The following is a 12,266-nucleotide window of genomic DNA, read 5'->3' as shown; positions in this document are numbered from 1 at the left end:
ACCCCCTCACCTCCCATCCTCTTCCTCCCAAACCCTTCGCCTCCCATCCTCCTCCTACCCCTTCACCTCCCATCCTCCTCCTCCTACCCCTTCACCTCCCATCCTCCTCCTACCTCCTTCACCTCCCATCCTCTTCCTCCTCTTCCTCCCAACCCTTCGCCTCCCATCCTCCTCCTACCTCTTCGCCTCCCATCCTCTTCTTTCCTCCTACCCCCTCACCTCCCATCCTCTTCCTCCCAACCCTTCACCTCCCATCCTCCTCCTCCTACCCCTTCACCTCCCATCCTCCTCCTCCTACCCCTTCACCTCCCATCCTCCTCCTCCTCTTCCTCCCAACCCTTCGCCTCCCATCCTCCTCTACCTCTTCGCCTCCCCTCCTCTTCTTCCTCCTACCCCCTCACCTCCCATCCTCCTTCCTCCCACCCTTCGCCTCCCATCCTCCTCCTACCCCTTCACCTCCCATCCTCCTCCTCCTAACCCCTTCACCTCCCATCCTCCTCCTACTCCTTCACCTCCCATCCTCTTCCTCCTCTTCTCCCAACCCTTCACCTCCATCCTCCTCCTCCTACCCTTCACCTCCATCCTCCTCCTCCTACCCCTTCGCCTCCCATCCTCGTCCCCTACCTTCACCCCCTCCTCCTCCTCCTACCCCTTCAACCTCCCATCCTCCTCCTCCTACCCCTTCACCTCCCCATCCTCCTCCTCCTACCCCCCCCCCCCCCTTCGCCTCCCATCCTCCTCCTCCTACCCTTCACCTCCCATCCTCCTCCTCCTACCCCTTCACCTCCCATCCTCCTCCTCCTACCCCCTTCGCCTCCCATCCTCTTCTTCCTCTACCCCTTCACCTCCCATCCTCCTCCTCCTACCCCTTCACCTCCCATCCTCCCTCCTCCTACCCCTTCACCTCCCATCCTCCTCCTCCTACCCCTTCACCTCCCATCCTCCTCTCCTACCCCTTCGCCTCCCATCCTCCTCCTCCTCCATCCCCCTTCCTCCTCTCCTTCTCTCCTCCCTCCTCACCTACTTTCCTTCCCCCTCCTCTCCTCCACCTCCTCACCTCTCCTCCACCTCCTCTCTTCCTCTCCTCCACCCCTCTACTCCTCCTCTCTCTAGGTAGCATGTACCAACTGGAAGCGTGTAATGGTGGTTCTCTCTGAGGGTCTGCTGGCTCCGGATGGACAACCTTACCGCGACCCCCAGGCCCTGCCCCCTGACCTCATACACAACTCCTCCCTGCACCTCACCTTCTCCAAGGTCTGTATACTGTCTATATACTGTCTGTATACTGTCTGTATACTGTATGAATACTGTCTGTGTACTGTGTGTATACTGTGTGTATACTGTCTATATACTGTCTATCTACTGTCTATATACTGTCTATCTACTGTCTATATACTGTCTATCTACTGTCTGTATACTGTGTGTATACTGTCTATATACTGTCTATCTACTGTCTGTATACTGTGTGAATACTGTGTGTATAATGTGTGTGTACTGTGTGTGTACTGTCTGTATACTGTGTGTGTACTGTCTGTATACTGTGTGTGTACTGTCTGTATACTGTGTGTGTACTGTCTGTATACTGTGTGTATACTGTGTGTATACTGTGTGTATACTGTCTGTATACTGTATGTATACTGTGTGTGTACTGTCTGTATACTGTGTGTGTACTGTCTGTATACTGTGTGTTCCTGGTACTGGTCTGTATACTGTCTGTATACTGTGTGTATGCTGTGTGTATACTGTGTGTATGCTGTGTGTATACTGTGTGTATACTGTGTGTGTACTGTGTGTGTGAAGAATAGTGATGCGTCATCCAACTTCTTTATCCCCTTCTCTTCACTCTATCCATCCTCATCCCCTCCATCCTCCTCCTCCTCCTCCTCCTCATCCTCCCCCTCCTCCTCCTCCCCCCTCCTCCTCCTCCTCCTCATCCCCTCCCTCCTCCCTCTCATCCCCTCCCTCCTCCTCCTCCCTCCTCCTCCTCCTCCTCCTCATCCCCTCCCCCCTCCTCCCTCTCATCCCCTCCCTCCTCCTCCTCCTCCTCCTCCTATAGTTCTGGCGTAGGTACGGCCGTCTCTCCCGTCACCTGATGAGGGTGAAACTGCAGAGTTACACCAAGTTCCTGTTTGTCCGCGACCCCTTCGTCCGACTCATCTCCGCCTTCCGGAACAAGTTCCAACAGCCCAACGAAGACTTCTACCGCCAGTTTGGCTCGGTCATGCTACGTCGTTATGGAAACGGGACCTCCAGGGTTCCGGAGTCAGCGGCGGAGGCGTTCGAGGCGGGGATCCAGCCGTCGTTCTCGGAGTTCGTCCGGTATCTCCTCGACCCCCAGACGGAGCAGGAGCAGCCGTTCAACGAACACTGGCGCCAGGTGGGCGTGTGTGTGTATGTGTCTGCGTGTGTGTGTATGTCTGCGTGCGTGTGTGCGTGTGTGTGTGTGCGTGTTTGTGTGTGTGTGTCTGCGTGTGTGTGTTTGCGTGTGTCTGCGTGGGTGTGTGTGTGTGTGTGTGTGTGTGTGTGTGTGTGTGCGTCTGTGCGTGTGTGTATGTGTCTGCATGTGTGTGTGTGCTCTCAACCCAACTGTACTTAATTAACTACTTCTTCTCCTCCTCCCCAGGTGTACCGGCTCTGTCACCCCTGTCAGATCCACTATGATTTCATCGGCACGCTGGAAAACCTGGAGGACGACTCGGATCAGCTGCTCCGGATCCTGGGCCTGGAAGACCAGATAAAGTTCCCGCCTAGCAACCGGAACCGCACGGCGGCCAGCTGGGAACGGGATTGGTTCGCTGAGGTTCCGGCCGAGTTGAGGAAGAAGCTGTACAGTTTGTATGAGCCAGACTTTGAGCTGTTTGGGTATCCTAAACCAGAGAGTCTGCTCCATCACTGATAGGCTGTTTGGGTATCCTAAACCAGAGAGTCTGCTCCATCACCGATAGGCTGTTTGGGTATCCTAAACCAGAGAGTCTGCTCCATCACTGATAGGCTGTTTGGGTATCCTAAACCAGAGAGTCTGCTCCATCCCTGACAGGCTGTTTGGGTATTCTAAACCAGAGAGTCTGCTCCATCACTGACAGGCTGTTTGGGTATCCTAAACCAGAGAGTCTGCTCCATCACTGACAGGCTGTTTGGGTATTCTAAACCAGAGAGTCTGCTCCATCACTGATAGGCTGTTTGGGTATCCTAAACCAGAGAGTCTGCTCCATCACTGATAGGCTGTTTGGGTATTCTAAACCAGAGAGTCTGCTCCATCACTGATAGGCTGTTTGGGTATTCTAAACCAGAGAGTCTGCTCCATCACTGATAGGCTGTTTGGGTATTCTAAACCAGAGAGTCTGCTCCATCACTGATAGGCTGTTTGGGTATTCTAAACCAGAGAGCCTGCTCCATCACTTGATGCCTTACACATGTGGCTGAGAGCCGTGGATTTGAACCCTGTATACATGCAAGTCTGCCGCAAGGCTGTGCTGTTAGCCCACTGAGCTAAAGCCTAGGCATTAACTTGGGGAGCTAACGCAACCCTCTAGCTCTCCACGATCAGGAGAGAAGAACCATTTAAGTGTTTTTTTCCTAAAGGGAATAGTGCTGTAAAAAAAAAGTTTTTGAATAAAACATTTTTGGGGGAAATAAATTGCTTAGTCATTTGTGTTTTGTCCCACTTTCACACAGAGAGTTCAATTGTATATCATTATTATTTCTTAATGAAGGTCATATTTTCTATTTAACGAGGCAAGTCAGTTCAGAACAAATTCTTATTTGCAGTGACGGCCTACCCCGGGCCAAACCCGGACGGCGCTGGGCCAATTGTGCGCCGCCCTGTGGGACTTCCAATCACGGCCGGATGTGATACAGCTTGGATTCGAACCAGGGACTGTAGTGACGCCTCTTGCACTGAGATGCAGGGCCTTAGACCGCTGTGCCGCTCAGGAGCCAGATACACTGGACCAAATGTTTAATAATGTATCACTGCATGTCTGCCTCTCTCTCCTACGTCTCCCTCTATTAGGCAAACACCATGTCTGCCTCTTTAAAATGAATGGATTTATCAGACAAACACCATGTCTGCCTCTTTAAAATGAATGGATTTATTAGACAAACACCATGTCTGTCTCACTCTGTAAAATGAATGGATTTATTAGTTAAAATTGAATACATTTTTTGACGTGTTTGGACTGCATATTTGCTTATTTTTTTAAATAGGTTAAACCAATGTATTATTTGTGTGTGTGTGTATTTTCGGTCGGCGCTGCTGTGGGACATGCAGTATAAAAACCATTGGACAGTACCAAAGATTGTCTATTACATTGACAAGATATTCGAGTGACCGATCTAACAATGGAAATATATGTCCTCCAAAATGGAGGAGGGAGATTCTTAGATGTGAGAAGTGTGCAGGAGTGTGTTCTGTCCTCAGACCACTGGTATGGAGAAGGATAAGACAGGGTTAAATAGTGGAATGGGGTGGTAGTGTTCTGGTCTGGACTAGGATTAGACAGGGTTAAATAGTGGAATGGTGTGGTAGTGTTCTGGTCTGGAACAGGATTAGACAGGGTTAAATAGTGGAATGGGGTGGTAGTGTTCTGGTCTGGAGTAGGATTAGACAGGGTTAAATAGTGGAATGGGGTGGTAGTGTTCTGGTCTGGAGCAGGATTAGACAGGGTTAAATAGTGGAATGGGGTGGTAGTGTTCTGGACTAGGATTAGACAGGGTTAAATAGTGGAATGGGGTGGTAGTGTTCTGGTCTGGAGTAGGATTAGACAGGGTTAAATAGTGGAATGGGGTGGTAGTGTTCTGGAGTAGGATTAGACACTTAAATAGTGGAATGGGGTGGTAGTGTTCTGGACTAGGATTAGACAGGGTTAAATAGTGGAATGGGGTGGTAGTGTTCTGGTCTGGAGTAGGATTAGACAGGGTTAAATAGTGGAATGGGTGGTAGTGTTCTGGACTAGGATTAGACAGGGTTAAATAGTGGAATGGGGTGGTAGTGGTCTGGACTAGGATTAGACAGGGTTAAATAGTGGAATGGGGTGGTAGTGTTCTGGTCTGGAGTAGGATTAGACAGGGTTAAATAGTGGAATGGGGTGGTAGTGTTCTGGTCTGGAGTAGGATTAGACAGGGTTAAATAGTGGAATGGGGTGGTAGTGTTCTGGACTAGGATTAGACACTGTTAAATAGTGGAATGGGGTGGTAGTGTTCTGGACTAGGATTAGACAGGGTTAAATAGTGGAATGGGGTGGTAGTGGTCTGGACTAGGATTAGACAGGGTTAAATAGTGGAATGGGGTGGTAGTGGTCTGGACTAGGATTAGACACTGTTAAATAGTGGAATGGGGTGGTAGTGTTCTGGACTAGGATTAGACAGGGTTAAATAGTGGAATGGGGTGGTGAGTTTTTAAAGAGGGTTAATAGTTGTCATGGTAATTGTCCTTGTTCCCGTCTTACCGGAAGTAAATGCAGGTCGGTTGTGACTGGCCTCCCACTCCAGTACAGTAGGCGGCGGTGTAATGCAGACAAATCCGCCAAAACAAATCATAAAGAAGAAGAAGAAGCGACTCATCAGTAGCAGCTTGCTAAACCAAACAAAGAAAGAGTTAAGTGTCCAGACACGTCCTGTGGATGTTAGGCAATGTGTTTTAAATACACTTATGTTTACACCTTAGTACCGTTAATCGAGTTTTTTAAATTTCACATCCAGTTAGGGACGTCGTTGTTTGTCTGTTGCTAATGTTATAGATAGATGGCTACGGCCGTTTCGACGGCACCAGTAGCTGAAGCTAATTAACTTTTCACCAACACGTTTTCCAGAAATAAACAAACGGCTTGTAACAATTTATATATTAAGTTAAAGGATTCATTTTTTACTTCGGCGAGTAAAGAACCGTCGGTGTCCCCATCTTTCGTCAAACCAGCTGGCTACTATAGGTATCTTGTTGGTATATTGACCTAAGCTAGTTGACTAACATTCCCGACAATGAGCTCACTAAGTTACTCCCCCCTTGTTAAAGAAGAGGCGGTCTGCTGGACGGAGAAAGAGGGTATGTTGGTGAACAGTGTCGAGGAAGAGGACGTTATTACAGTGAAGGAGGAGGATGAAGAAGAGGATGCCGTTTTTGGAGTGGGGAAGGAGGAGGAGGAGGCTGCCACAGTGAAAGAAGAAGAGGAGGATGTTACAGTGAAAGAGAAGGAAGAACCTTTTGGAGAGGAAGAGCAGGATATCTCAAAAGAGGAAGATGAAGTCGTTTTGGGAGTGAAAGAGGAGGTGACTGATGATCTGATTAACACCAGTGAGTATCTTAAACACAGGCACAAACTCTACTGTCTTAAACACGGGCACAAACTATCTGCAGTTGTTGAACCACAGTGTGGTTTTTAAGGGGGTCATTCTACTGAAGCTCTACACTTGTTCTGTACTGTAGGATTTGGGTCGTTCCATGTGATTTCAATCACTTTCTGACTGCACCCCCTTTTGACTCGAACGAAACCCGACATGTTTACACATGATATCAAACTCAACCTTGTATCTATTTCAATGATGAAGACATGGATGTCTCACAATAAGGTGGGGTTGGGTTTTCAAAATGGGTCAGCTTTGAGAATCTCTATCTCCTGAGGATGTTTTGGCATTCAGCTCCAAAAAGTCACTTTCTGAACACTTCTACCTTGGGAAAACATGTTTGGAAGGTTTTCGTTCAAATCGAAGGGGGTGCAGTCAGGAAGGGATTGAATTAATATGGAACTACCCATTGTTTAGTAGGCTAACAATTATGTTTACTTAAAATGTTGCCCGTACTGACTTGGCTACCCGTAAAACTTCAGTTAAACACAGTCTCAAATAACTGTCCCTTTTCATTAACCGCAACGGCACACATTTCAGCAAATGAACGCCCGTTTCCAATGAACGCCCGTTTCCAATGAATGCCCGTTTCCAATGAACGCCCGTTTCCAATGAACGCCTGTTTCCAATGAATGCCTGTTTCAAATTAACGCCGAGTCTAAATTATTTGTTTGAGGTTACCATCAATTACCATGACTTGTTTAGGAGGTTTAATGTTGGATTTGTTACATTGACATAATGAATGAATAACTCTGGCGAAACATGATGGTAGTCAGCCCTAGTTACCACAGTCAGAAAGCCCGCCTCCTCCACCAATCAGATGAGGGAGTGTGATGACTCGTAAATGCCGACCTGTTTGCACGGGCCAGATGAGAAACATGTATTTATTGAGTCTATTGAGTCATTAATGATTTGGTTGTTTATTAAATGTAGTATAACCAGCCGTTTTTAAAATGCTACGTGTTAAACGGACGCCTTATTCAAACTCAGTTTACTTATCATGAAGTTTGCCCTTTTACTCATAGTTACCGCGTTGTTTTGACAATGGCCTGTAGACTAACAAATTGACACACCTTGTTTTTAGATTAAAATCTATTATTATAAAACAGCTAAACAGAAATGTTCACTGAATTTTTGTTATTGAAATTGTCTGATTTTTACAAATCTGATTTCAGATTAACTTCAGCCCTGTTACATACTCATTTAATTTAAAAGCCTTGCAGTCCAATTTTTTTTGTTGTATTTAATAATAATTGATAATACTTACATGGCACTTTTCTAGTCCCCAGTGTAAAGGGGGAAACTCCCCTCCCTAATTCCACTTACATACTCTTTATTTACATATATTTACATATATTGAATTGGCTCCACCCCCCTCTTCTGAGGACAGAAGGAAGTTTTGTTTTGTTACAGATTTGGTTACATTATTCATGATACTTATTTATTATTCATACATGGTACTTAATTAATTATTCATACATGGTACTTAATTAATTATTCATACATGGTACTTAATTAATTATTCATACATGGTACTTAATACATCATTCATACATGGTACTTAATAAATTATTCATACATGGTACTTAATACATCATTCATACATGGTACTTAATACATCATTCATACATGGTGCTTAATACATCATTCATACATGGTACTTAATACATCATTCATACATGGTACTTTCATACACAGGATTACAGCCTTCGGAAAGTATTCACATCCCATGACTGTTTCCACATTTTGATGATGTCACAGACTGAATTTAAAATGGATGAAATGTATCAAATAAATTCCCACTGGCCTGCCAACAATACCCCATAATGTCAAAGTGGTATTATGTTTAATTGGTTGTTCATTGCTAGACAGCCATTTAAGTCTGTTTCAGCAGAACAATAAGCTAAAGCACAAAGCCAAATATATGCTGGTGTTGCTTACCAAGGCGACATTGAATTTCCTGAGTGGCCTAGTTACAGTTTGACTTAAATCGTCTCGAAAAATCTATTGTCAGACTTAAATGGCTGTCTAGCAATGAACAACCAACTTGACAGAGCTTGAAGAATTAAAAAAAAATAATAATTAGCTAATATTGTAGTCCAGGTGCATAAACTCTTAGACGTAGAAAGGCAGAAAGAAGCTGTAGTCGCTGCCTGGGGATTCTAACATGTATTGATGTGTATATTTATGTCAATGGGATATGAGTGGGTCTGAAAAAAAATCTATCTAAATCTATTTAATCTGTTTTGATTTCAGTCTGTAATGTGGATGAAGTCAAGGGGTATGAATACTTTCTGAAGGCACTGATAGGAATACAGTTTGATATACAGTCAGACCAATCAGATGACCGGCTTCATCAGTGCCATGGGATCTTTAGAGACCACAGAGTCAGAAAGCCCGCCTCCTCGACCAATCAATCAGATGACCGGCTTCATCAGCGCCATGGGATCTTTAGTGACCACAGAGTTGGGACACTCGTTTTAAAAGTCCCCATCTTCTTCCATTTTGTTGAGGAACATTCCATTGTTAGTTAGTAATTCAACATTATTCTAATAAAATGAATTTTGTAAAAGTGTAAGGTGTAAATGCTTGTAGGGAAACTAACAGCGTTTCTCTATCAAACAGATGAACTCCTCTGTTTCACTGATAGGAATACAGTTTGATATACACAAGCAGTGAAAACAGGACAACCCACCCCTGCCTCGACCAATCAGATGACCAGCTTCATCAGTGCCACGGGATCTTTAGAGACCACAGAGTCAGAAGGCCCGCCTCCTTGACCAATCAGATGACCAGCTTCATCAGTGCCACGGGATCTTTAGAGACCACAGAGTCAGAAGGCCCGCCTCCTCGACCAATCAGATGACCGGCTCCTCTGTTCTCGGAACGGAAACACTTATACTAGATGAGAGTAGCAACAGTTAGCTACTTGGCATCTAAAAGAGAGTCCACAACTTTACCCATTTGCGAAAATGTTTGTCCTTTCTCAATGTTGTGAATTTTTAGTGACGTTGCCAACGCTTGTTCCTTAATGTATTTAGTTATTTGGTCCTCAAACTTGAACTCGAGGTATGCAATTTTGGATAATGAGGTGTGTCTCCTACGAACCAGAATACGCGCCATCACATTCCTCATCTGATTGGTTGAGTAGGGCGGCCTTCTGACTTTGTGGCTGTGGTAACTAGTGACCATCATTTTTATAGCCATTGTCTGGTAACAGCTGAGAACTGCTAGCTAACACAAAACCATTAAACTGCGGGAGAAATCGGTTGATCGCCCTCTTGTGGGGAAAGTAAGAACTGCCAAAAATGCACAGTCAGAGTATACTAAGACAAAATAAAAAAAATTAAGAAATGCATTAAAATGCTGAAATTAAACAATTAACTATGCAAATTAGCAAAAGTTGTGTGCATTAAGGAAATGGACACCTGTCTCCAATAAGAGCCTGTCTCCAATAAGAGCCTGTCTCCTATAAGAGCCTGTCTCCTATAAGAGCCTGTTGTGTTCAGTGATTTAAGCATATAAAAGCCTGGCTGTTTATCTAAGTTTACGGTTTATTCACTATTAGGTTTATTAAATGCAGAACTGACAAGTTCGATAGTGATTTTATTGGTCTACAAAGCACTACAGCCACTTTGATGACACGCTATTTTATTAGGGGAACTAGTCTAGATAAAACCTTGTAGGAATCCAGTCTGGAGTAAACCTCCTAGGAAGACAGTCCCATGGCACTTATCGCAAGAGTTGGGATGTTAATGCTGGTGTCCTGGCAAAATGTCCATTCATCCCCTCCCCTCCTCCTTTAACTATTCCCCAGGTTGTTTCTGTAAATGAGAATATGTTCTCAGTCAACTTACCTGGTAAAATAAATAGTTTTTTAAATTCAGATTTCTCTGTTTAACCAATACTGTTTTTGTTTATCTTTGACAGGAGAGAGACCAGACTCTCACTCTGACAGCGGGAAGAGTCCTTCAGAGGATCCAGATCCAGAGGCATCCAAACCAGCAAGACAACGCCACTACTGCCATTGTGGAAAGAGTTTTTGGTGGTTAGGGCACTTTAGAGACCATAAGAGAATGCACATAGGGGAGAAGCCTTACCAATGCTCCCAGTGTGAAAAAAGTTTTAGCCACTTATGGAGCCTGAAATTACATAATAGAATACACACAGGAGAGAAGCCTTTCCACTGCTCCCTGTGTGGAAACAGTTTTACCCACTTAAGGGCCCTGAAAAGACATGAAAGGACACACACAGAAGATAAGGCTCATCACTGCTCCCAGTGCGGAAAGAGTTTTACCCTGTTAGGGAGCCTGAAAAGACACGAGAGAATACACTCTGGAGAAAAGCCTCACCACTGCTCTCAGTGTGGAAAGAGTTTCAGCTGGTTAACAAGCCTGAAAATACATGAGAGAACACATACAGGGGAGAAGCCTTTCCACTGCTCTCAGTGTGGGAAAAGATTTTCCCAGTTAGGGGATCTAAAAGAACATAAGAGAACGCACACTGGAGAAAAGCCTTACCACTGTTCCCAGTGTGGGAAGAGATTCACCCGGTCAGGAAACCTGAAAAATCATGAGCTAACACACTCTGTATATAAGCCTTATCACTGCTCCCAGTGTGAAAAAACATTTTTTTCATCAAATGCCCTGAAACAACATGAGTTAACACATGCTGAAGAGAAACCTTTCCACTGTTCCCAGTGTGGAAAGAGATTTTTCTTATCAGGGCACCTGAAAAGACATGAGCTAATACACTCTGCGGAGAAGCCTTTCCACTGTTCTTATTGTGAAAAGAGTTTTAAGAGTTTATGGAACATGAAAGTGCATCAGAAAACACACACAAAGGAGAAGCCTTCCACTGCTCCCACTGTGGGATGAAATGTACACGGTTTCAACTATTCAGAGAGCATGAAAGAATCAACAGCGGAGAGAAGTTATTAGTGGTCCCAGTGTGGGAAGGGATATAGAACAACACATGGGATTAGAGCCATTTGTGAAAGAAAATCTATTGAAGATAGTTTGGTTTATTTATTTATTGTGTATAAAAATGTTGTGAAAGGTATTATTCACGTGGAATATCCCTTTACCATGTTCTAGAATCCTAGAATCGTAGTTAAAGGGTTACATCTAAGATGACTTGAGGGAACATTTATTTCAACAGTTTTTTAGGGGGGGGTATCTGTACTATACTTTTTTTGGTCCAAAATGGTCCAATTCACACACTTATCAAGAGAACATCCCTACTGCCTCTGATGTGGCGGACTCACTAAACACAAACGCTTCATTGGTAACTGAGTCAGGGGCTCCAACCCTCAGACATATCTGTGAATTAAAAATAAAAATATAATTGTGCTGTCTGGTTTGCCTAGTATAAGGAATTTGAAATGATTTATACTTTTAACTTTTAAAATCAAATGCTTTTAGACTTTTACTCTAGTATTTTACTGGGTGACTTTCACTTTTAGTTGAGTCATTTTCATACTCAAGTATGATTTATCAAGTATGATTGGGTCCCACCACTGTTCATCAACAAACTGTGTGACAAACCTGAACTTTCTTTTTGTGAGTAGCCTACAAAAAATACAATTTTGAGGACAATGTTGGGCCATTACACATGTCTACTAGGGTACACATGTCCACTAGGGTACACATGTCCACTAGGGTACACATGTCCACTAGGATACACATGTCCACTAGGGTACACATAGCCACTAGGGCACACATGTTCACTAGGGTACACGTGTTCACTAGGGTACACATGTCCACTAGGGTACACATGTCCACTAGGGTACACATGTCCACTAGGGTACACATGACCACTAGGGTACACATGGCCACTAGGGAACACATGGCCACTAGGGTACACATGGCCACTAGGGAACACATGGCCACTAGGGTACACATGGCCACTAGGGTACACATGGCCAC

At 44.7% G+C, this 12,266-nt stretch overlaps 2 protein-coding genes across 4 annotated transcripts; both read left to right on the top strand.

Moving 5' to 3' along the window:
* Window positions 1-1,096: 1,096 nt before the first annotated feature.
* LOC116363072 (carbohydrate sulfotransferase 12-like) lies at window positions 1,097-3,637 on the top strand. 3 transcript variants are annotated; one of them, XM_031817005.1, is made up of 4 exons: window positions 1,097-1,254; window positions 2,057-2,377; window positions 2,624-2,853; window positions 2,946-3,637. In XM_031817005.1, the coding sequence occupies exons 1-4, from the start codon at window positions 1,141-1,143 to the stop codon at window positions 2,986-2,988; spliced, it is 708 nt and encodes a 235-aa protein (XP_031672865.1). In that variant the 5' UTR covers window positions 1,097-1,140; the 3' UTR covers window positions 2,989-3,637. The 3 variants fall into 3 exon arrangements, with proteins under 3 accessions (XP_031672865.1, XP_031672864.1, XP_031672863.1); XM_031817004.1 differs by having other exon boundaries at window positions 2,624-2,899; window positions 2,946-3,011; XM_031817003.1 differs by having other exon boundaries at window positions 2,624-3,637.
* A 1,704-nt stretch (window positions 3,638-5,341) lies between these two features.
* LOC109881039 (zinc finger protein 180-like) lies at window positions 5,342-11,685 on the top strand. Its single transcript, XM_020473211.2, has 2 exons — window positions 5,342-6,289; window positions 10,270-11,685. Exons 1-2 carry the CDS (start codon window positions 5,977-5,979, stop codon window positions 11,214-11,216), a joined length of 1,260 nt encoding a protein of 419 aa, XP_020328800.2. The 5' UTR covers window positions 5,342-5,976; the 3' UTR covers window positions 11,217-11,685.
* The last annotated feature ends 581 nt before the right edge of the window (window positions 11,686-12,266 follow it).

Source organism: Oncorhynchus kisutch, unplaced genomic scaffold (assembly GCF_002021735.2).
Source record: "Oncorhynchus kisutch isolate 150728-3 unplaced genomic scaffold, Okis_V2 scaffold912, whole genome shotgun sequence".
NCBI classification, from domain to species: Eukaryota; Metazoa; Chordata; class Actinopteri; order Salmoniformes; family Salmonidae; genus Oncorhynchus; species Oncorhynchus kisutch.
This window is presented reverse-complemented; position numbering and strand designations above follow the sequence as displayed.

Excerpts from the sequence above, each read along its gene's own strand:
- LOC116363072 (XM_031817005.1), top strand. The coding sequence starts at position 1,141 with ATGGTGGTTCTCTCTGAGGGTCTGCTGGCTCCGGATGGACAACCTTAC. Across the intron at positions 1,255-2,056 it reads TGCACCTCACCTTCTCCAAG|TTCTGGCGTAGGTACGGCCG; the intron begins GTCTGTATACTG and ends CTCCTCCTATAG. Across the intron at positions 2,854-2,945 it reads TTGTATGAGCCAGACTTTGA|GCTGTTTGGGTATCCTAAAC; the intron begins GCTGTTTGGGTA and ends CATCACCGATAG.
- LOC109881039 (XM_020473211.2), top strand. The coding sequence starts at position 5,977 with ATGAGCTCACTAAGTTACTCCCCCCTTGTTAAAGAAGAGGCGGTCTGC. Across the intron at positions 6,290-10,269 it reads TGATGATCTGATTAACACCA|GAGAGAGACCAGACTCTCAC; the intron begins GTGAGTATCTTA and ends TATCTTTGACAG.